Source organism: Bemisia tabaci, chromosome 3 (assembly GCF_918797505.1).
Source record: "Bemisia tabaci chromosome 3, PGI_BMITA_v3".
Taxonomy (NCBI): Eukaryota; Metazoa; Arthropoda; class Insecta; order Hemiptera; family Aleyrodidae; genus Bemisia; species Bemisia tabaci.
Window position 1 is genome coordinate 24,435,760 of NC_092795.1, and position 23,202 is coordinate 24,458,961.

General features: G+C 39.5%; 1 protein-coding gene across 1 annotated transcript in view; it reads left to right on the forward strand.

The window, feature by feature from the left end:
• Positions 1-9,729: 9,729 nt before the first annotated feature.
• Positions 9,730-23,202, forward strand: part of LOC109031172 (uncharacterized) — a 34,645-nt gene continuing 21,172 nt past the window's right edge. Inside the window, exon 1 of the mRNA XM_019042535.2 lies at positions 9,730-10,651. Coding sequence (XP_018898080.2) covers positions 10,637-10,651 — 15 coding nt within the window. The 5' untranslated portion in view covers positions 9,730-10,636. The remainder of the gene's footprint in view (positions 10,652-23,202) is intronic.

The window sequence follows — 23,202 nt, forward strand, 5'->3', positions numbered from 1 at the left end:
GCGAGATCATTTTACTACACCATTTGTCAGGCGGGCTTTACTGCAAGGATCTAAAATAACAGGGTGCCTTCAATTCCTTATTCATGCCTCAAGGACATTCCCTAGGCATCTTTACAAATCACGCTGAGCACATCGCGATATGGCAACTAAAACACAAAGGATACTCGCACATACCACGCCTGTATGCAACTATTCGTACCTTGGAGACTTTTTTGTAGTATAAACAATCAATTAAAAGCGCTCTGACATTTTTGATCCTCGCAGTAAAGCCCGCCGTCATCGCCAAGTCGCGGGTGAAGCGGAGAGAGCTTGGACAGTCAAAACGCCTATCCGTGAGTATGCAACATGGACATCCATGGAGCCCATATAGTTGCATCCAGGAGTTTAATGAAATTTTTATTCTGTTCGTCATATTCGACACTAAGTAAGGGCGCTTTATTTGTTTTGCTGCTACCGTAACTGAATTCCAGCGTTGCATTATAGGCCAATGAAGTAAATTATTGCTGACTTATTGCGATATTGTCAATTTCTAAAATAATGCTTCGATTGTTTCAATACGCAATAGCGTTGCCGTCCTAAAATGTGGGCTGTAGCTCCTACCCTCGGATCTGAGAACGACGAATGCGGCAAAGTTGTTTCATGGTCACTTCAGGAAGTTTTCAAACGCGCATCTCAGTATATTTGCATTTTTTTCGCTGAAAAGTTGGAAAAAAGTCCAATTATAATTGGATTACATTTTGCAAAAAGGAGCCAAGAGCATTCCAGTGTTGCAGTGATTGTGCAGCTTACACTCTTCGCAAGTAATTACTGAAATCATACGCAAAAAATTAAATTTACAAAGGTAATTTTTGAATTGACTTCATAGTTTATTGCTGGAGTAAAGGTAAAACCTGTTTGGTCGATCAATTTCTATTTAGAAGGCAAAAAAAAGTTTCACAATCTTAGCGATAATGGCATGCTCCTGGTTCCTTTTTGCTGAATTCAATCCAATTGTGAACCAACTCACGGTTAATTCGGAGCCCGGTGTGGTAGGTAGGACCCAAAGCTTGTATTAGATATTGATCACTGTTATTGGTTACTGATTGCTTCAGGATCATCGAACCAGAGCATCAGAGGAGAATTTTTCTCAGTGGGGTACTCTGAGGTGAAGGGGTAGACGGGTACACTGAAAAAACAAACACATTGGATCTAGAGTCTAGACTCTTAAAAACATCGACAAGAAAAAGTGCTCTTGATTCAATCGGAATCTAGCCTAAATCAAGAACCAAGCCTCTTAATTTAAGCGGAGTTCGTTTTGATTTAAGCAAAAATCCAATTTGAATCAAGAGTATTTTTTCTTTTCAATTTTTTCAAGAGTCTGGACTCTAGAACCAATGTCTTTTTTTCCAGTGTAGAGGAGGAGCACATAATACCACGAAGAATAGTCTTACAGAGAAAATAAACTTCAACGCAGACTCAATTCATCAGATGCATAGCGTTTTATAGACCAGTACCATGTTGATTATCGTTATCTTCACTCGCCAGTATATTTTTGCATAATTCTGTCCCTCTGAACAAAATGGGTCAGTTGCGCTGGTCACAGAATCGTGTTTTGATGCTTGATTCTTGTAGATCAGCTAAAAATAATAAGATCTATCCAAACCGCAACTTTTCTACGTTCAATATTAACCGAGATAGCGCCCTTAAAGTCGGGTTTTTGACGTCATCCACCGCGGTTGCGACACCCTTGGTTATTTCTTCCTCTTTTGTTCGGTCAGTGATACAAAGGGCGCAAAGCAAAACTTCAACGATATTTAACATAAAAAAACTCAAGAACCAGACGGATTTGCGCTTCGAGGATCCTCTTATCAGGAGATAACGCACTCGATTGTGTTTAGTGTCGTTGAAGTTTTGCTTTGCGCCCTTTGCATCACTGACCGAAAAAAAGAGGAAAAAACCAAGGGTGTCACAACCGCGGTGGATGACGTCAAAAACCCGACTTTAAGGGCGCTATCTCGGTCAATGTTAAAGAAAGTTGCGGTTTGGACAGATCTTATTATTTTTAGCTGATCTACAAGAATCAAGCATCAAAACACGATTCTGTGACCAGCGCAACTGACCCACTACAGTATTTTCTACCATGCTTTTTTTCTACAGGACATAGTGCGAGTGTACATACGCAAAAGTCGAGAATGTAGCAAGCGCCCATGTCCAGACAATCACCGCCGAGTTTAAACAAGACAGAAAGCTCTCCCGCGTAATCGAACGAGTCATAAATTATCAGCGCTGGTAATTTAACGACCGCTGCTCCCGTCATTAATGACTGCTCAGTCACTCATTACACACTCCGTATGCTTGCAGTGGCGAGGCGTGAATGATCGATTATCGATATTTCCTCATTAAAGCTATGGCAAAGAATCGATTATGAAGGTGTTCGTTGCGTACACCCTGATTATCGATATTTTTCCATAGGTTTGAATGGCAGTTAAATCGATATATCGCAAAGCACGCCACGCCACTGTATGCCTGAGCCGTTTGATCTCTAGAATTTGTAGTAATTAACTACAACTCACTCAGATCTCACCGTAGGTCTTTTACACAATTCGAGCCAAGTTCGAACCCGCGGTCATTCTGATGATAATCATGATGTCATCGACTGCTGACTATTTACCGTGCGCTCTATCAGCTTTTACTTTTTCTCAAGCGAATCTGTCGTGCTGCGTGAAAACGGCATAAGCCTATCCGTGCGTTGCTAAATTTATTCTCAAAGAAAACGAATTTTCCCGAAAACTTATGCGAATAATTTCTTTTGAAAATGTTGAGGTTTTCTGCGATCAACTTTATGTACTAGATCAGTCGGTTTTCAAGGGAATTATGCGTATCGTTCCATACAAATAAATATTTAATCGGGGATAATTTGACAACCATCATACGTTCATACGATGTTTTGCCTCGACGCGGCAGACATTAACGGTTGTCTTTAGCACGCCATTTCACTCTCCTCGATTTGTTCGCGGCTAATTTTGCCGACGGACCAACGGAGGTGTGTGTGTTTAGAAATTTTTTGCTAACTAGTTAGCTGGTCTGAAAAATGTTTGTTCTAGAGAGGATCCTCCTGGAATGTCAATAACGGGAGGCTGGTATTGTTTTCATTGCCCAGCCTTTCCTACTTTCTCTGCGTGCAGGCGTGCTTACGACATCCGCGGACATTCGGGATTTACTCATGGCGATTCGTGTGTGCGCATAATGTTATCTTGGTCAGGAATTGATTGTTTGCTCCCTTTGAGCAAACTTCCCGACACTCACTTGCTCAATTCAAAATTGAAAATTGAATTAGTTAGTTAGTTAGTTAATATATTTTAAGACATTCAGCGTCACAGGCTATTAACGTCTTTACAGAGGATTTGGAAAATGGGTGTATATACGAAAATTTAGATTTTTAAATTAAGAGAGATGTAGAGTTAGCCTGGTAGTGACATTGGGTTCAGCGCATGTCAGTGGGTTTGTATTCCAAAACAGAATGGAGCGACTTTCATGTATGTATATGTAAAAACAGCATGACGTGTATAATGTGTGTATAGCGCGTTGTGAAAAGCTGTGGAGGATGATGAATAAGTAACAAAAAGTTCAGATCCAGCAATTTGGTAACATCGGATTGCCTCCATTTAAACCTATGCTAAATAATCGATTCTTGTCGGAGCATCTGGCCCTTCCAAGAATCGATAAATTTCCATAGGTATAAACGGAGGAAAGACAATGTTGCCAATTTGCTGGTGTGCGTAAGCGGGCGTGCGTAATTTTGACACAACTCTTGAGAATATTAGACATTGTTTTCCATCAAAAATGGGAAATCGATACCTAAGGCGTGAATCGCATTTTCCTGCTTCCTTGAGAAAACCCGGCCTTTCACTTGATGGTCCCTTTTTTCATGCTAGGTCACATTCGTTCATATATTTGACAAATAAGTGTGTTGCAACCTTTCGCCAGGGCATAATTTTTTATAGTGTATTTTTTGAAGCATGAAAGCGCGAAAATACGAAAGTTCTATTTGACGAATTGTGAGATTAGAACTCACTTCCAGACCATCTCGATGCTCTCATCGTGACTTTCCAGCCATTTTTCTTTAGAAATAAATCTTTCCTCGCTCTAGCGTAAGTTTATATCAGAACCCACCATCGCCGCGGGCTGTATAACGTCTGGCCTACTCACAGAATGAAGGCGCGCACGCCAGCCTTCACATTCCTCGACATCCAGAGCTGGTTCCACTTCTCTCAGTCTTCCAGCCCGGAGAGCGCCACTGTGCATATCTCCATGACGTCATACATCGATACAGCTCTTTTCTTGGCTCTCTAATTACTCCGTGGTCCTCATTCCGAGCGGGTTCGCGGATTAACATATCAACGACGAATTAAAGGCGATTCGCATGATCGAAAAGCAGAGAGCACGGCCGGGAGCATCGCGTCCCAAGTTGAACCTACTTCCAAGGAGATGAGGTCGGGGGTGGGGAGAGGGGGGTTGCTGGGGAGGGGCGGGGAGGGGAGGGGGAGGAACTTATTTGTATTCCGTGGACGCGACCCTGCCGCCACTTTGCACGCGCGCACGCTCAAGCTGAGAGAAAAGTGCGGCCCCGTTGAATTCCCTCTTTCCGACGTTGTATGATTTAAGTTTTATTTCTCGCGGAAGAACTGCACCTGCGACAGCATCGACGGCAGTGGCGTGGCGTGAATGATCGACTATCGATGTTTCTCCGTTTGAAGCTATGGTAAAGAATCGATTATTAAGGTGTTCGCTGCGGACACCCTGTTAATCGATCCTTTTACATAGGTTTAAATGGCAGATCAATCGATGTATCGCAAAGCACGCCACTCCACTGATCGACGGTGAAACTGCTAAATCACGTATCTCGGGTTGCGACGTTGCAGACTACCAGTAACACTTTATTTGTTGACGGGAAAACTACTCGATGGCAGGTTTTCAAAACTCCCGTAATTTTTCATTGGTATGCGAAGAAAATTCTGTGGGAACTTCGAGGAATGATTTTGATGTGGTGCCTTTCGAAAAAATAAAATGGAAGCGGAGACTTTAAAACACCGCAAACGAGATACGTGGTTTGAGAGTGTAGACGTCGATCTGAGGACTATGTGTTGGTGCTGCCTACAAAAGTAAAAAGATACCTTTCGTGGAGTGGCATGGGTACAAACATTTTGTAAGGGGAGAAGGGTAATTTTTACCCTTACTCTTAGATTTAATTTTTGCCGAACTCGAGAAGTATATTTTGCATCCGAGAATGCCATGGTGTATGATCCTGAGGGAATTTCTCTCCGGCCCCAACACCGTTGTGGTGACCGGGACACAAAAGAATCTCAGAAAGATATTCTATTTGGACACAAAATTTGCAATGCTTCGGCGAATGGTGACAAGGGTCAATCGCTGCACCGGCCAACATCTGTCCTGATCTCAGCTCCCACCCACTTTGGCCAGAACTTCGAATCTTAGAATTCCATAGGTGCAGATTCATCTGTGTGGATTGCGCTTTTTTTCTTAAATTTTGACCAGTTGACCATCGTAAGGGCAAATATTCTAATTTTTCCAAAAATCATCAAAAACGAAAATACTTGCTCATTTCTGACTTCCTAGGAGAACTTGTTTCACTCTTAGCGAATCTATAAGGAGTACATTTTTTTAAAAAATTTTATTCGTCAGAATGGAATTTTGAGTTTTCTATGAGACCTTCCCTACCTTATTATGAGAAAACTTCCAAAAAGTTAAGTTATTTTCGAACAAAAAAAGAGAGGATGATAAAGTAATGTCATAATCAAATAGTTTGGGTCCCGGAGATAATGTCCTACAGGCTGATGTTGAAGTTGATAGGCAAAGCTATAGACACAGAGGACATAGGGAGTATAGAGCGATCCTATTGGTTGGAAAGGTTGGTTCCTATTGACTAGGGGAGAAAATGATGGACTAACTTTAGGGTCTCTCTTGGGTTGTCATTAGTTAGTCAATTATCTATCTTTTTGTCCATCGCAACCACCCGCTTCCACCAATAGGATTCCTCCATATACCTTTTGTCTTTTTTGTCTAAAGCTTTGTCTATCAATTTCAACAATCCGCCCGCTGAGCTGTCAAAAGTAGCTCTCACTTAAAAAATACGTTCTTGAACTACAAATTTTAATTAGTCATAATCCTAGTTTGGTTCGTCATTTTTGTTTGTAAAACAATGTTTTACTCGAGGACAGTACTAACTCCGTTTCCGATTAGCTGAGCATCCTGAGCGTTGGAGGAATTGGAAAATTTTGAGCAGTGCATTTATTATACCGGAGGTCTGTCGATGAAGAAATTACAAGAAATTAACAGTCCGTCGACAGTAGTTAGTCAGCTATTTTTCCTAACCACTCGTTTAAGTCTCTGGCGATAATTCAATTTGAGTAGGGGACCAAGTATAATAAATACGCTTCAAGGCGCATTTCGGAAAAAAAAAATGAGTTGGAGGTGCGGTTTTGACTTCAGCTGGCCGTAAATATTTTCGCCATTTTTTCTAACCCCTCGTTTAAGTCTCTGACCAAATAGTTCCATTCCAGTATGGATCAAGTTTATGATAAATTATTAAAAACGGTCCAAGTCACATTTTGGGAAAAGAACGAGTTGTGAAAGGCACTGAATTGAACTAGCCGTAAATTTTATCGCCATTTTTTTAAACGCTCGTGTAACTCTGTAACCCCATTGCTAATCATTGTGATCTCTTGCACCCCTTGAGTCAATTTGCAAAGTTTTACTATTTGATTTTTCTCGATATTTGTTGAAATGGTCCTTTTCATGATGTTATTTTGAGGCAAGCTCCCTGTAAATCCCCCTCAATCACAATGTAAACAATACACTGTTTCTCCTATGGAGACGAGCCACACAAAGAACCATCACCGCCTTCTTACTCAAAAATGTGTACGGTTTTCAAGACCTGCGAAAGATTCGACTTTTTTTTTTTAAATTTGCAAATTCTATGGGTAGAGGTAAGATCATGCGGAGGGTGTAATGAGTCAATGATTTGCAAGATATGCTGACAAGTGTCGCGAGAGCCATTTGATCATCTTTGCAATTTTTTGGGGCATTAGCTCATCCTTCTAACGAACGCTCCAAAAATGAATCTCCCATGATTTCAATTCCGAAAATTTTTACTGAGCTCGGCAAGTAGCTCGGTAAGATCATGCGGAGGGTGTAATGAGTCAATGATTTGCAAGATATGCTGACAAGTGTCGCGAGGGCCATTTGATCATCTTTGCAATTTTTTTGGGCATTAGCTCATCCTTCTAACGAACGCTCCAAAAATGAATCTCCCATTATTTCAATTCCGAAAATTTTTACTGAGCTCGGCAAGTAGCTTTTGCACCCAAGAGTGCCATAATGTGACATATTATGGGTGTCTCACCGAAAATAAGGTCCTTCTCCTTCTCTCGTGGACGATCTCATACGGCGAACTCTCATGAAGTCATTCTCACGTGTGATGATATCAATCCTTCTCAAGCATTTCGACGGCGTAGGTAAGTCCACAATCACATATCTCGTTTGCGGTGTCCGAAAATCTCCGCCAAAATTGACATCATTCCTTGAAGTTTTTGCAGAATTTTCTACGCACAAAGAAGAAAAATTACGACAGTTTTAAGGTTGAGAAGTTTTCCGTTTAGAAAATAAAATATGCCAGGAAGTCTGCGACGTCGCAAACCGAGTTATGTGATTGCCGACTTACACCGTCGATTTGTTCTTTTTTTCATTATTATGCAGGCAACAAATAATTTTAAACCATTTATATCAGACGTGCGAGAAACTGACAACCATTTGCAGGATTTGACGTTTAAATAGGCAAAGGAGGGTTGCACTGATGACTAAGAAAATGTACCAGTGGATGCAGTAAATTGGAAAAAACTAGATAAAGGGATAAAAATTGTGCATTTTGATGTACCTAAATCAGCAGGAACTATCTCTATTGTGGCATGGATCCAGAAGCGCATCCAGCAATTTGGCAACACCGGCTTTCTTCCATTTAAACCTATGATAAATAATCGATTCTTGTTGGAGTATACCCGGCCCCTCCAAGAACCGATACATTGCCATAGGTTTAAATGGAGAAAATACAATATTGCCAATTTGCTGGATCCGACAATGCATGGATCCTGTCGTGCACATAGTCTTATGGGTCTTAAGTTCCTTTTACTTTAAAAACGTCCGTTTCAGAGTCCGTTACATGTGGACAAAGTTCTTCTCGTCCTTAAAACTATTTCGTTCATTTTAACTTTGAAAAGTCTTCTCAGTTGTTGTCTGTATCTTGTCTGTACAGCGGACCCCATTACAACCCAAGTTTCCATCTCCGCATCAGAAATGCGACCTAGGACGCGTAGCGTCCAGCGAAGGTAGGGCCGCGTAGCGACCAAATTAATCCGCAGGCTCTCCTTGATGAAGAAATCACAAATCGGTACAATCTATTTAAGTTTTTTTGATTAGAACGAGAATAGGTCTTGCCCACGCGCCAATTACTAGGTGCGCCGTGGCAGGCAAACGGCATACACGTTGAGTGGTCTCTCTGCTGATAGAAGGACGTAACTTTATTTTGGGATAAGCCCTGTCGTCAACACAACTCCATGCATTTCAGGGCTCACGTTTGAATGAAATTATGCTCTCTAGTTAGTGGTGCAACGGAGTAAGTACCTATCTCCTGCTCTTGGGACTGTGTTTTTATACCTCGGGTAGAAAGTCGTAATTGATACACCGACGCGGCAACTGACGATTGCTTTTCAGTCACGAGCGAGTATTATCTCGCATCGGCGCCCTCCTGGTCCTGGCCAGCGACTGCAATTTCCATCGTAGGTTCCGTTTCAGCGCCGAGTCCGTTTCGGGAGTGGTGGCACAATCCTCGCGCACCCGCCTTGCGAAGAGTTCTTGCAGCTTGCAGCGTCCTCCTTACCATCCTTCCATACTACTTGCGTAAAATTTTAACCCATTTCCTTATAGAACAGTTGATCTCACTCTCTCACTTAGAGGATAAAATTATGGTCATACGAGCCGATAAGTTCGGTGGGAGTCTTTGATTTTCATAAAATCAAACACTATTTTTCATGTGGCTACTAATTTTCAGTCTTGAAAAACGAAGGAAATGGATCATATGATGGAGCTCTTGCATGTGTCAGGAATTTGCGATTGAAGTATTATTATAGGTATAAAGTTGCTCCTACAACGCACTCTGGTGTTCTGCGACACCCAAACGCCACACATGCCTGTCCTTCCAGAGATTATCGGGCAACTGACACCGCTACATCTCTTCGTCGACGCCCTGCCGCCAACCCTTTACGGGACGTTCCCGTCGCCTCTTCCCAGGTGGTACCCAATCCAAAACTTGTTTGGGCAACCTCTCCTCCGACATTCTCTGCACATGTCCATACCAGCATAACTGCTTGGACATGACGTTGTGCAAGATATCGTTTCCAACTTTCGTCATCTGCGGCGAATTCTCTCATTACGGACACGGTCCCGTCTCGAAATGCCGGCAGATCGCCGCCAGAAATCCATTTCCGTTGAAACTGAAACTTATTGAACTAAATTAAATTAACTGAAACCTATTGAAAGTTCAACTTTCAGTTGAAGTACTATTGTATTTGTAAAATTTTGCTGGAAACACGATGGTGCCACTGGTTTTCTATGAAACAAACCATCCATCTCTTTTACCTTTACCATCTCACTTTTTTTACCAATTATTGGTAATTTTACCAAGACGGACCGGTAAGCTTACCTAAAAACCGGTATTTTTACTGTTTTTTTTTCAGGTAAGAATACCACTTTTATTGGTAATCAATTCCCGGTAACTTTCCCATTTTATCTCGGCAATTCTACCACAGTCGATAAAAAATATTGGCGTTTTTACCAAGGTCCAGTAAAATACCGAGAAAGTTCAATAATTTTACCGAGATGTCTCGGTAAAATTACAATTCCATAAATGGTAATTTTACCAAGAAAAAACTGGGATCAAATAGGACCCTGAATTCTTGGTAATTTTACCCTTTGCTCAGTAAATACACCGAGATTTTTTTTTCAGTGCTGTAAATTCAGTTTTTATCGAAGGAAACTTCGATAAAAGTCTGAAGGCTCATACGGCGTTCTTCCTTAGTACGGCAGTTCAGCACATCAGTGCAGCTGCTAAATCACAAGTCTGCCATTCTTGCGGAGCTTTCCGGATCTCGCAAGAACTCAATTCCCGCGCTTCGCTATTTTTGGGAGTGCGGCGCTCTCCCCTACCATCCTGGGCGCACCTCGTCCCGGCGCGATCACCGCGAGTTGCCCACTCGCGCGGACCCGCTAGTCTTCTCTCCGTCCCATCGCGCGTTGTCCGAGGAAGCCATGCTAAAACGCGCCCCGTTCTCCTAGCGCGTGTTCGGTGAGTCGGTGCGTTTTCGCGAGGGATGCTAACTATCGAACCAAATGTGTTGGGCACGTGCGTCCAAGTGTTTTACAGTTCGCAGAAGAGTTTCAGCAAAAGTGCTATGGCGGCCCTGAACAAGCTGCTGTAAGTGTCGTCGAGGTTACCCCTTCTCAGCCGTTTTGGATTGTGATTTGTTCCATGTGAATTATCCGTGTTCCTACGTTTTTACCTGGATTTACCGTCCCTGGAAAAGTTATGAAATTAATCAAGGTGCGTATGACCTTAGTTCAAATCGGTCTGGTGATTGAGTAACGATCTGCTCGTAAAAAACTAAAATAGTGTATTAAATACTGTGCACGGTGGAAAATGTATTGCTAAATTCGCATTCCGAAAAACTTGACAACTAGAGCTGAGATTCGTTGCCGCGATTCGGTAAAATTGCTGAAAACTCTCGACACACCATGTGAGTTTTTGGCGATATCTTGCCGAATTTCAGAAGCTTGAGCCACAAATTTCGACTTTAGCTGCAATGCTTTTTCGAATACTTATATTGTCGATCTCCTTTTTACCGTTTGAGCAGAAAAAATTGAAAAATTACCGAGGCCATAAATATTATCAAAGAGGCACCAGGAATCAAACCCCTAGGAATCATTTTCCCCACGATACTTTTTTTTTTTTTTTTTTTTGATGATATTCAATCATTTGACCACCCTTCTTTCAATGGAAATCTGACTACTTCATCGGTTCGAACCCAAAATTATAACATCTTTAAAGCTCAAAAATTTGCTAATATTATCTTCAGCTTACAATGATTGCATGCATTTATTTTATCGAAATAAGGGATTCCATCCTGGAATGAGAGCTCTATATTCAGATGGTCTTTTTCCACGAACTTGTTGAACATTGAAAAAGGTATGCCCCACTAAAAATGTCCGTTGTGATCTTTTTCTCCTTTTTTAAATACAAAATGTATAGTGATTGGATGCATCTATGTATAAACAACCTACCTGTACGTTAAACCCGATGTAGGCATAGACTTCTTTTGCATGAATGGGTTGAGTTGAGGCATTGTAATACGAAACTCCACTCTAATTGGTTTTGATACGGCACCTCTAAAAACATCGAAAAATAGAAAAAAAAAGTAAAAAATAACTACAAAATAAAGCGACACACACAATGCTAGATCTAGTAAGTACATCATTGACTATTTTTAAGCACACTGGCTGAAAATACGCGATTCTATCATTTGCAGAAGAGTTGCACCTTGTCTTTTCACCCATTTTCATCTGGAATTAGCCTAGTTGACGGAACAAAATCTATTTACAAAACGGCACTCTCATTTTTTTCTCACCTCCGCACTGCGCTAACAGACGTGTGGTCGTGTGGGCTCGCGACATCATCAACAAAGTTACTACCGCTCATCACTCACAATTAATAAAACGCTTCTGTGGACATCGAGGAATGTCTGAATGGCAGCTCGTCTATAAAATTTTCTTGTTTCCTGGAAGAGGGTCTTCATTATTTACGGCGGCTATAAAAATTCTACAAGACATTGAACTGCGGACAGCCGGTAGTCGCTATTTCGAGTGATGGCTTAAAGCAGAATCTAGATTACATTTTTGCGCTGTCTATTACTCCAGGATTACACCGAGCATGCTGTTCCCTCCCAGGTTGTGTAAACTGACATTTATGGAATTCGTCGTATTTTTATCGGTCGTCATTTTTATTTGATGTACGCGGAAAGAAGAAAATATGACCATTTTACTTTCTGCACCTTTTTTTGTCTGAAAAGAAATTCTATCATTCATTCGAGGAAAAATAAACGGTGAAACTATAGACATCACGTATCTCATTTTGCGATGTTGTGGTCTTCCGCTTCATTCCATTTCAAGAATGTAGAATTAACAATTTTTTCAATAGAGAATTTGCAGGTGTCTGAAATTTGATGAATTTCGTGTTTAAGTGGGAACTACTGAGTGAACTGAACACGAGGATACCCTTGGTTCATAAATTGAACAATTATTGGAGAGGATATGACAAAATGATCTTATCTGCTAAAATACATGTGTTTAAATGGGAAATGCCACAGATGACGTCACTAGGTGGTGCATTTTCTCACTTTTAAATCTATTTTTATACTATTTCCCATATCAGAAAAAAATCATAAAAAATACTGGGAAATCAGCTCTTCAAGCACTTCCAGAGGAAGCAATAAAAAAATTGCATGCGAATTCTCTATTGTGAAATTGGGCATAGCGATGGTTGACGATAAGAAAAAATATCTTTGCTCCCATACCATAACATTGATATTCATCAATTAAAAAATAAAGCAAGAAAGGTAAATTTAAGACACCTTAATAGAGATGAGTGACTGATACGTCTCGTCATCAAAATATTGTTGCGTCGACAAAGTTTCAAGGAGAGGACTGTTGATGCAATGACACTAACAAATATTTATGTTGAAAATTATAATAGAGTGGTAACGTTTCGCAGAATTGTCATTTTGTAAGATTTTTTTCTCACAACGGATAATCACAGGTGAAAGCATACCATGCACTGAGAGACTTCAACGCAAGGATAAGAAAAACAACCACCAATACTCATTTAAAACATACTGTAGCTAGAGCAGAGGGTGTTGTACATTGAATCGCAATTGCTTGAATATTCAATGACTTTAATATCCTCGTTATGACAAGAGATAGTATGCCCTGAATTCATTGTATGATTTCAAAATATCAATCCATGTAACATGTTGATATTTGCCTTGTCTCGCGTCAGTAAATCTCAGTAGCAAAGCGTGAATCGTCCATTATCGATATTTTCCTACTTAAAGCTATGATAAAGAATCAATTCTGAGGATGTTCGTTACAAACACCCTGATAATTGATCCTTTTCCATAGAATAAAATGGCAGATCAATCGATTTATCGCAATGTACGACACGGTCGACACGCCACTGATAAATATTGCAAGGATCGAAACAATTTTTTGACCAACTATTTTGATGTGCAATTTTGCGAGACAATGGAAGATGCATTTTATTTTCCTTGAAATTAACTATTCTGGCCCAATTACATATAAAAAAACTGTCATGGAGGAGCATTTTTAAGATTGAGACAACCCCATCATTTTCGACATTTTTTTATTCGAATTATAAGAAACTCCTATTAATCGGTCAAATAATCTTACAAATCCATTGGAGCTCTCTTCTTAACCATGTAGCTAGCTCATATTTTCATTGGAAATCAGTTGAAAACCGCCTAGAAAGAATATTGAATTATTTGTGGAGAAATATTTTATAGAAATACTTTAAGCGTCCTTGCATAAAACGGCAACTCTGTTCAAGGGTTCTATCCATTCTTTAAATATACAGTAAAACATTTTTAAGTGTTACATTACGACCTTAACTAAGAGAGTGTTTCTAATTGAGCTTAGGAATTGATTTTAGAGAAAAAAAGAAGGAAAAACAAGTTGGTTTTTGCAATCGCTAGCGATAGCAATATTCGTCATGGGAACTTTTGCTTCTGGGATATGAAAATTTTAAGGTACAGTTCGTTTGTAGTATCTTCAGAATTGAAGGGGCTATGTAATTTTGTGTCGACATCTCTTTTTTAACATTTTTAATTTTTTTTCTTTGCATACAAGAAAGCTGTTATTTACCAATTATTTATTTTCGTTGGATTATGTATGGTTTTTGGAAGTTAACGCATTTAACTTTCAGTTTCGTTTTTTCGGCGTAAAGTATGATATTTTTACTCTACGCATATGCCCGAATACGCATCATAACGACGGTGAAACTACCAAACCACGTATCTCGTTTGCGGTGTTTAAAAATCTCCGCTCACATTTTATTTTTTTGAAGTAGACCAAATCCATATCATTCCTTGAAATTTTCACAGAATTTTCTCCGCACGAAGAGGAAAAATCACGGAAATTTTCAAGACTGGACGTTAAGTAGCTTTTCATTTAAAAAATAAAGTATGACAGGAAGTCTGCGACGTCGCAAACCGAGATACGTGGTTTGGTAGTTTCACCGTCGATAAGTGACCTATGTGCTTCCTAAGTTGCCATTTTTTTCATTCAAATAGATGTAACCGAAATGTTAGATGTGTACTACCTATACTACTTTCATGTCATTGCTTTATTTATTTATTTACTTTTTGCGTAGGTATATATTGTTATTTTTTGCTGAATTTTGGAGAAAATATTGCTTTAAGAACGTGGAATGTAAATTAATTTTATTGAAAAAAGAAAATACCATCATTAATTTGGGCGAACAGAGAAAATATACATCAATATTTGGGTCAACATCTCCCTGATTATATAAAGGATGAATATATTAGTATTTCTGTATCAAAAAACTTAGCTTTTGTCTTCAGAGATACGATGATTCTAGTCCCAGTCAATTTGTTTTATTGAAAAAACAAAAAAACAAAAAATAAATAAAAAAAAAAAAAACAACTGAAATGTTAGCATACTATTTTCATGTCTTTCTATTTGTATCAATAGGTACTTTTTGCTTAACTTACGAACGTTGAATGCAAATTAACTTTATTGAAAAAAGAAAATAACGTCATTAATTTGGGGGAACATGTGGCTGATTATATGAAGGAGGTATATTCCAGTATTTTTGTTTAACATATTAACTCACGAGAAAATGTTCGTACATTTATCATCTAGTATTAATTATTTTTTGATGATTGGTCTAAAACATTCAATACAACCATTAAAAATTATCTCCCATCGCCGGGTATCGAACTCCCGATCACCTATTGCCCGCACCTTATCAAAAATATGGGGCGCCTCAGTCGACTAGGCTATCACAGATCGGCGAGAGTGGGAAAAAATAGCATTTAAAAGACTCGGACGATGGGCGGGACTTATCACAAGAGTTGTCCTTGAGCGATTCGGCGATTCGCGTCTTCGTAGCTTCTGGAGAAATGAGCTAAGCGCCTTTCTCTGTGAGACATTGTTTGCCTATGCTATCATGTGTCTCAAGGTTCATATCAGCAGGCATTTGCCATCGCGGCAGTAAGCTGAGGCAATATTTCTGTATTCATGGAATAAATCAATCAATCGAGTTCCGATTTTGGCTCATATATCCGTAACGGGTCCTCCAGAGCAGTTTTCCACCTTGCACAATAGTTATAATTTCTTTATTTCTATTTGTAAAATTTGAGGTGGGATAATGGCGGCTTCTCAAGAGCAACGAGGTAGGCGATCTTTTGCACCAACGAACAGAAAACTGATGGCGAAAAATAACCAATCAGAACCTCCCAAAAAAAAGAATTTGCCTAAAAACGGAACTTCGTGGATCTGCGCAGATTTACCAGTCAGACACGACATCTCAAGTGGAAAAAAACTCGCTGAAAGCGAATTTTAGCAATCAACACAACTTGACGTAGAGACATGATTGGCTAAAAAATACAACGGTTTTTGATACATCGGAAAATCAACCAAAAATCGGAGACTGGGCGAAACGCTCAAGGTCGCAGAGGTATAGGGAATCCCATAGCGAAAGCAACGGAACGATTGTAATATCATGGGGAACTCCGTTCCCATGACAAAAATACTGAAATCATCTTATTCAGTGATAAATTCTACCCATAGGTGTCGTTGACCAGTCCCAAATCTTTGACTCATGCAAACGCTCTATTAGGTAAAAATTTTCCTTATTCTGCCATCATTTTAATATCATGCCACAAGCCTGTGCTAAGTCTGGAGAACTTTATTTAGACTAGACTTTCGTCCAGAGGCTCCCGACTAACATGTAAATAAAATAAAAATGTTCGAAATGAGAAAGAACCGCGGAATGACGACACGGAAATGATAACTTCCTTTTTAAAGTAAAATTCGTAGGGGATGGAGCTGGTAAAGTCTTTCGTGCTTTCATAACCTTAATTTCTGTTGTTACAAAAAAAAGAAGAAAAAAAGAAAAAAAAAGAAAAAAGAAAAAAACCCTCGCTCTCAGTATCAAACTCTAATATGACTGATCCTCACTTTTCAATCGTATCAGGAACAATTAGGAGACAAATCTTTTTAAGGGAAGGGGGGGGGGGGGGGGGTTGGAAGTATCGAGCCTTAGATTTTCAAATGTATTATTTCATCAATTGATCTCAGAAAAAGTTTGATTTTAAGGTTCCACCAGATTCAGCCATTGAAAAACTTGGAATAAAGCACTTTAATTTGTGTGTGTGCTTGGGGGGGGGGGGGGGGGCTGTGGCGTTTTATTTTAAGAAAAAATCGGATTGAGCGGCGAGTAAAGGAACGAACCACGTTCACGCAAGGCGCTTTGCTTTTGCGATCCGAGACATCCAAGTGCCTTGCGTTTCAGCTTGACAGTTATTGCGTGCTTTCGTATCATACATTATATTCCGTCGGGAGGTTTTAATGAATGATGGTAACACATAGCATCAGCCTAAACGGCGCGTGCATCTAACCACCGGGCGGTCGGTGATGTGTCAAATCGAGATGATTCTGTAAAACTGCGTAAAAGAATTTAGACTCTACGATCGCCCCACTAAATGGTTGCCTGCTTATATGAGCCAAGATCTTGGACTCCATACTCATTGCTCAATTCTTTGCCTCTTTGATTGAGCATCATATAAGTATCTCTGATTCTTATTTTTTTTTATCATGACAGAACATGACGTGTTCTTCTCACTTATCTAACTTGACCAACCTTCACCTAGCTTCCTACTGACAGAACCTTATACTCGACCTAACTTAACTTGACCTATAACCTAACCTAGTTCATAGAGGCTTTCCTGTGTTACAAAGACCCATTTTTTCGTCTTAATGTAAGCGGAGTAGTCCTGGTAAATCTTTGGACGTTATGCCAGATAAAATGCCACATCACCACTGGAATCGGTGTTTTTCTTATGACCTCACCGATTTCTTCCATTGGACTTTTTAAGTTTTCTCTAGGACTTTTCCACAAAGGGCCTCAGCATTTAAGGTTTAAAATCGCTTCATGTGAGGAAAATTTATTTGAAAACGCATACATGTGACAGGAAAATTGAACGTAAGAACAAAATAAATGATAGTCAATTGATCGAAAGTTAGTCTTTTCGTCCTTCCGAATGAGAGAGAAAAATTTTGGAGGAAAATGAATCGACACTCTTCGGTGCGTAGCTTTTACTCCATGAGTGTACCTGCCTAAAGAGGTCACAGCCTCATTTTTGGTCAGCTTGTCGCGGCTTATCGTCAGAAATGCTAGGTTGAGCTGTCTTTGGACACCGTTAATTCGATGCTTTATTACGCGTGAAGTGCGGCTCGGGATGTACATGTGTATCTTTTTACGACACCGATGTCGAATTTTAATTGGAGCGTGCGTGCTGGGCCTGCCAATCATGAAAAATATTATGTATTTCTTGAGGCTCATCTGCAGGATCCAGGATGTAACTTCAAATGGTGTATTTTTAATACATCTCCATCAATGTAAAAATCGCGAGTGGCTTATAAGCATAAAAACGCTGTTGCGAGGGATAAAGAGTGATAATGAATTTCGTATTACAACTTTCAGAGGAAGATGGAGAGGGGAAAACAAGAAGAGATTCGTAAATGTAGGTTTATTTTTAAACGGTTTAACATCGGGCTTTACCTAATCTCTACTTCGTCGAAACAGACCTGAGCATAGGTCGCTGCTCCGAATTCATGGTGAGTTGCTCTCTACCGGAAAGCGCTGATCGATTCATACCCCGCAGATCATCGTATTCTTTGACATTTTGAAATAACCATAACACAATACAAACTATTATGAACTCAGTAAATGAATCAGTGAGAACGAAAACACACCAACTCGATAACTCGAAAATGTTACATTTTCATTGAAAACAGTCAGTTTTTATAAAGGTCATTGAAGTTGGCGCATATGTTCCATCTTGGACCTTTAAAATGCCCTGTACTACTTGTCTTTCGGCACCAAAAATCTTTTTCTTGGACCAAATTCTTCATCTACTGTGCAGTTTTGTGTAGGTCTTGATTATTTTAATTTTTCCGAGTTGGTGTTTTTTCGTTCTCACTGATTCAAATACAACAACAATTTTATTTTTTATAAATCAGAATCAATTTAAAACTAGACATTTCATGAAACAATGAAGTGAAGTCAAAATCATACGTAGGTAAATCATTCAAAACGTGTACGGGCTTCAGATTTATAGATTTCAGTTTCAACATTGATCTCTGTACGGAAAAAATGTGGAGCTCTGTATCCGAACCCGTGAAAAACAAAACCTCGAGAAACGGGCAAAGCTTTTAAGCAGAAAAATGCGTCAAGTCTCAATTTATTTAGCGGATACAATTGTTTTGTGGCCACTACGACCCACTCATCAGTCTATTAAAGAACCGGACTTGTACACACGTATTACATTGCTGCCAAAGTGATGAACAAATTGTGGATATTCCAAACGGATGCCATTTAAAAACTAGCGATCCCTTCTTTTTGGCTCATCGATTTGAAGGCACTCACATGGAAAATGTATATGAAATCAAGATTTTCACAATTTTTAGCCGGAAGTGTTGTATAATTCGTCGCTATGCTGATGAAAGAGCACAACTGCACATTGAGATCAGTGGCGATCGAGGCGTCGAGGCGTGAATGATCGATTATCGATCTTTCCCCATTTGAAGCCATTGAAAGAATAGATTATTTAGGTGTTCGCTGCCTACAACCTGTTTATCGATCTTTTTCCATTGATTTAAATGGCAGATCAATCGATTTATCGCAAATCACGCCACGCCACTGATTGAGATAAATTGTCCGTATGATCTCAATTCTTCATTACGTAAGGTGTAATAAAGTTACGCCATTTTATGTATCGCCAATGATCCGGGAAGAAGAGCTAAAACACAAGCTCAACTGTTGGAAATCCAAACATTGATTACGCCTAGCAAGAGTTCTTTAGTGTAGAACATAGTATTTGTGACAGAGCTTGCTTTGTAGGACTTTTCCGGGGTGAGGCCGCATTATGAAGAGGACAGAGTGTTCACATGAATATGAAAAAGAACAAACGTACGATTTGCTTGAAGAGACACCCGGTGATTAAAGACTCTGTGGGGTGTAGCGCACGCGTGTTGTTGCGATAGTTTATTTATTTGATGTTCTTATACTTCTGAGCGCACCCTCATTAATTTCACGGTCACATACTGTGATTTATTATTATGCGGGCAGTGTCGAATATTACGTGCACCCGAAATTTAATTTCGGACTTTCTTCTAACTCTCTCACCAAGGAGCACATATATGCAGGCTGAGCGTCGGATGAAAGGAAAGTATGAACAGTAGGTCAGCTCGCTGAATTTGGATGTAGAAGTATCAAGATAGTACTGTTGTATGCCACTTCATCATGAAAAAACAAATAATCAAGTCCTTTATGATCAATTTTATTAACCTTAAATTGATTCGATGGACGCCATATTTTGTGCCAGAACGGCTTGCGATATATCGCATCAATTGGTTCCATTTTTTCAGCTACTCGTCATTTTCCTTGAATTTTGAGATCGCAGTTCTGTTGTCAGGAGACTTAAGCACTCACATTACCAATTTTAACAAAGAAATTCAACGTAATAAAGGCGTGGTTTTTTTTAGAGAGAAAATATCGCATTAGAGTGCAGTTTCGATATCAGTATCGATTAAACAAACGATTTTAATTGTTTGTAAGTGTCTATTTTCAAATGTATGAGGTTCAAATTTACTCGCAAGGTTCGTAAGGATTATCTTTTGTTGATGATCTCTTTTAATTTTCCTAAACCTTGATATAATGCATATAATAAATGGGACCTCATTAAGGAAAAAAACAGCTGCTTAAGGACTGACTTTGAATGCTGTCTTTAAAGAAGATTACGCCGGAACGCTACCATAGGTAAACGTGTGCAATAGGCTTCTTTTCTAAACGTGCGTTAAAGTCTCCAAGCTTTTAAGTAGAGGAGACTTACTTCCTATCATTACATTTTTCATTAATAAAAGCACAAAATCGCAGAGCTGCAAGTTCACTGGTGGGCCCCTAAACTTATGTATCCCTTTCTCTCTCAACAAGTGCAAAACTGGGAAACTTCAAACATCGTGAATACAGATGTCGTCTTCGTCTTGAGTAATTTTTGAAACGAGGGTCACGACTTGTAGATATATTGTCAAAGCCTGTGAGCGTTTCGTCTCGATCATAAATCGATATCATCATCCTATTTCCGCGGATACTTTATTTTTCATCAACGTGCTTGACTTTCTTCCGCTGCAATCGCGAGCCGTCGCACAATGGATCGAGTTAGTTAAACAGGTCGGACACGAAAATTTTGGCTAAAACTGCGGATTTTGATGTTTATTTCGTCAAATTTGGAAGTTCAAGGGGAGCCACTAGAAGAAAATTTCACTAGGAAATCAATGGAACCACTTTTAGAACCGCACAATTTTGTATAAACGGAGTTATAAGCGTTGAAAGTTATCAAATTTTGTCCGACCTCTCCTATTGACTAGATCCACAGTGCGTCGTCCGTTTCCTTCACTATTCCACTTTCCTGATGCTGAAAGCAGCATCTCTTGCTACGAGGCATTGCATTGTATACAAATCGATGGCTCCATTGTTTGTAGCTTTGTAGCTCGTTTGTTTTCATTTCAAGTGAACTGGTTGCCGTACGAAACACCGCAATCCCTTTGATCAACAATTTGAAAATTATTCCGGAAGCACTGAAAATGCCCATCCCATGCGTATTCTATAGGCGTTTTTAAAACCAGGTTCTAAAAAGGAGCCGGACATATTTGCACTAAAAAAGGACATTTTACGATTATTTTAATTCAGTCCAGAGAATACGTGAAACATGAGGGTACAAATATTATTTCATCGACTTTTAGACAGAATATATCTTCCGTGTTACACAAATTTACATACCGAATGTATTTTGGAAATTTTGTCATCTCTCGAACAAAGAACGTACCTGTATTACAAGGTTGCAAAATTGAATTAAACGATTGCATTTATTTTAAAAATATTATTACGATTTCTATTTCTGTAACTAATTCTTTCCTATGATTAGAAAAAGAATCATTCCAACAAAACAAATCGCAGGTGGAAATTTTGCGACGTTGAAATGGAAAGTTACAAGTTTTCGTCTAGAAAATAACAATTTTTAATACATGCTCAGCGTAATTTTTTCACGATTTTCCTCTCACCGCACCGCAATCCGCACCGCAATCCTTTTGATCAAAAATTTGAAAATTATTCCAGAAGCACTGAAAATGCCCATCCCTGCGTATGCTATAGGCGTTTTTAAAAGCCAGGTTCTAACAAAGAGCCGGACATTTTTTGCTTTTCATCAACTGTTGGCCAGAATATATCTTACGTGTTACACAAATTTACATACCGAATGTATTTTGGAAATTTTGTCATCTCTCGAACAAAGAACGTACCTGTATTACAAGGTTGCAAAATTGAATTAAACGATTGCATTTATTTTAAAAATATTATTACGATTTCTATTTCTGTAACTAATTCTTTCCTATGATTAGAAAAAGAATCATTTCAACAAAACAAATCGCAGGTGGAAATTTTGCGACGTTGAAATGGAAAGTTACAAGTTTTCGTCTAGAAAATAACAATTTTTAATACATGCTCAGCGTAATTTTTTCACGATTTTCCTCTCTAAAATACTCAGTTGACTTTATTCTCTGCGTGCAGCCGCAACAGACTCATTCAGTGGCGATTCTTGAGAGTTGGCAAAATTGTTTTTCCACCATTCAAATGTATAGAAAACAATAGATTTTTGCTGAGGCAGTTGCCTCACCTTAAATCGACATTTTTTATGGCTTTAAATGGAGGAAAAACACTGTTGACGACTTGCAAAATCGTCATTGGACTAATTCCTCATGGTTCCTCTCTCCTGAATTCAGTTCAAATTACTCTCCGCTCTTCAGCAGATTTTCCAGACCCCGACTCTCTCGTGATAGAGTCAGTATTTAAAGTGAAACCGGACCTTTGCGTGGAGTGAACAATTATTTAGGCAAAGGGGTCTCGGAGCAGTGCCATTAAAACGGCCAGGCGCAATCGGGGATTTCCCTTTTAATGGTGCATGGATAATAACGACGACGAGAAGGGAGTGCGACAGCCCCCCCCCCCCTTGAGGGGGCAAGTGGGGGCCTGGCCCGGAGACCCAAAGCTCGTCGATCGGTTCTGTTCCCGCCGCTTCGTGCTCATTTCTCCAGGGACTTACTCCATGCATTCTTGTAAAGGATCTTTAACACAGGGTCGAAAAGCAGCGTTGTCGTATTTTGCTTCCTTAAGTACGTTCCAAGAGAGATTAGATGGACTCCATTTTGCAATTCGGAACTGCAATTTCTGGTCAATGGGTAAAAACACTTATCCGCATACAGAAACCGATCGTACATACGTTGTTTCTAAGCTGAGACAGAAATTGTAGTTTCTAATCGCAAAATGAAGTTAAGATATAACGCATTGACGAAGAAGAGTAAAATGTCCTCAAGGTGATGAGAGGGAGAAAAATAACTTTACCAGCCCTTAGAGAGGTTAAATCTCCTTTATTTAGCGCAAAAAACACCTGAAAATTGATCTCATAGCCAAAGTTTGAGGACTAAATACGCGGAATTTGAGGAAACCGCTGTTAAGTTTGTGGATGCTGTTGCCAGTCTGAAATATAATTCATGCAAGCAACGATTTGCATCATTGATCCAATGTTGAGAAAAGTGTGTGTTTAGAATGAGATAGGTGATTCTGTAGTTTCATCATTAACTTCCTTTGTTTCAGCAGCCCAACTACAGACTTTCACATCCATTGATTATATGATGCCGTTCCATAGGGAAGCACCTTATGGTACG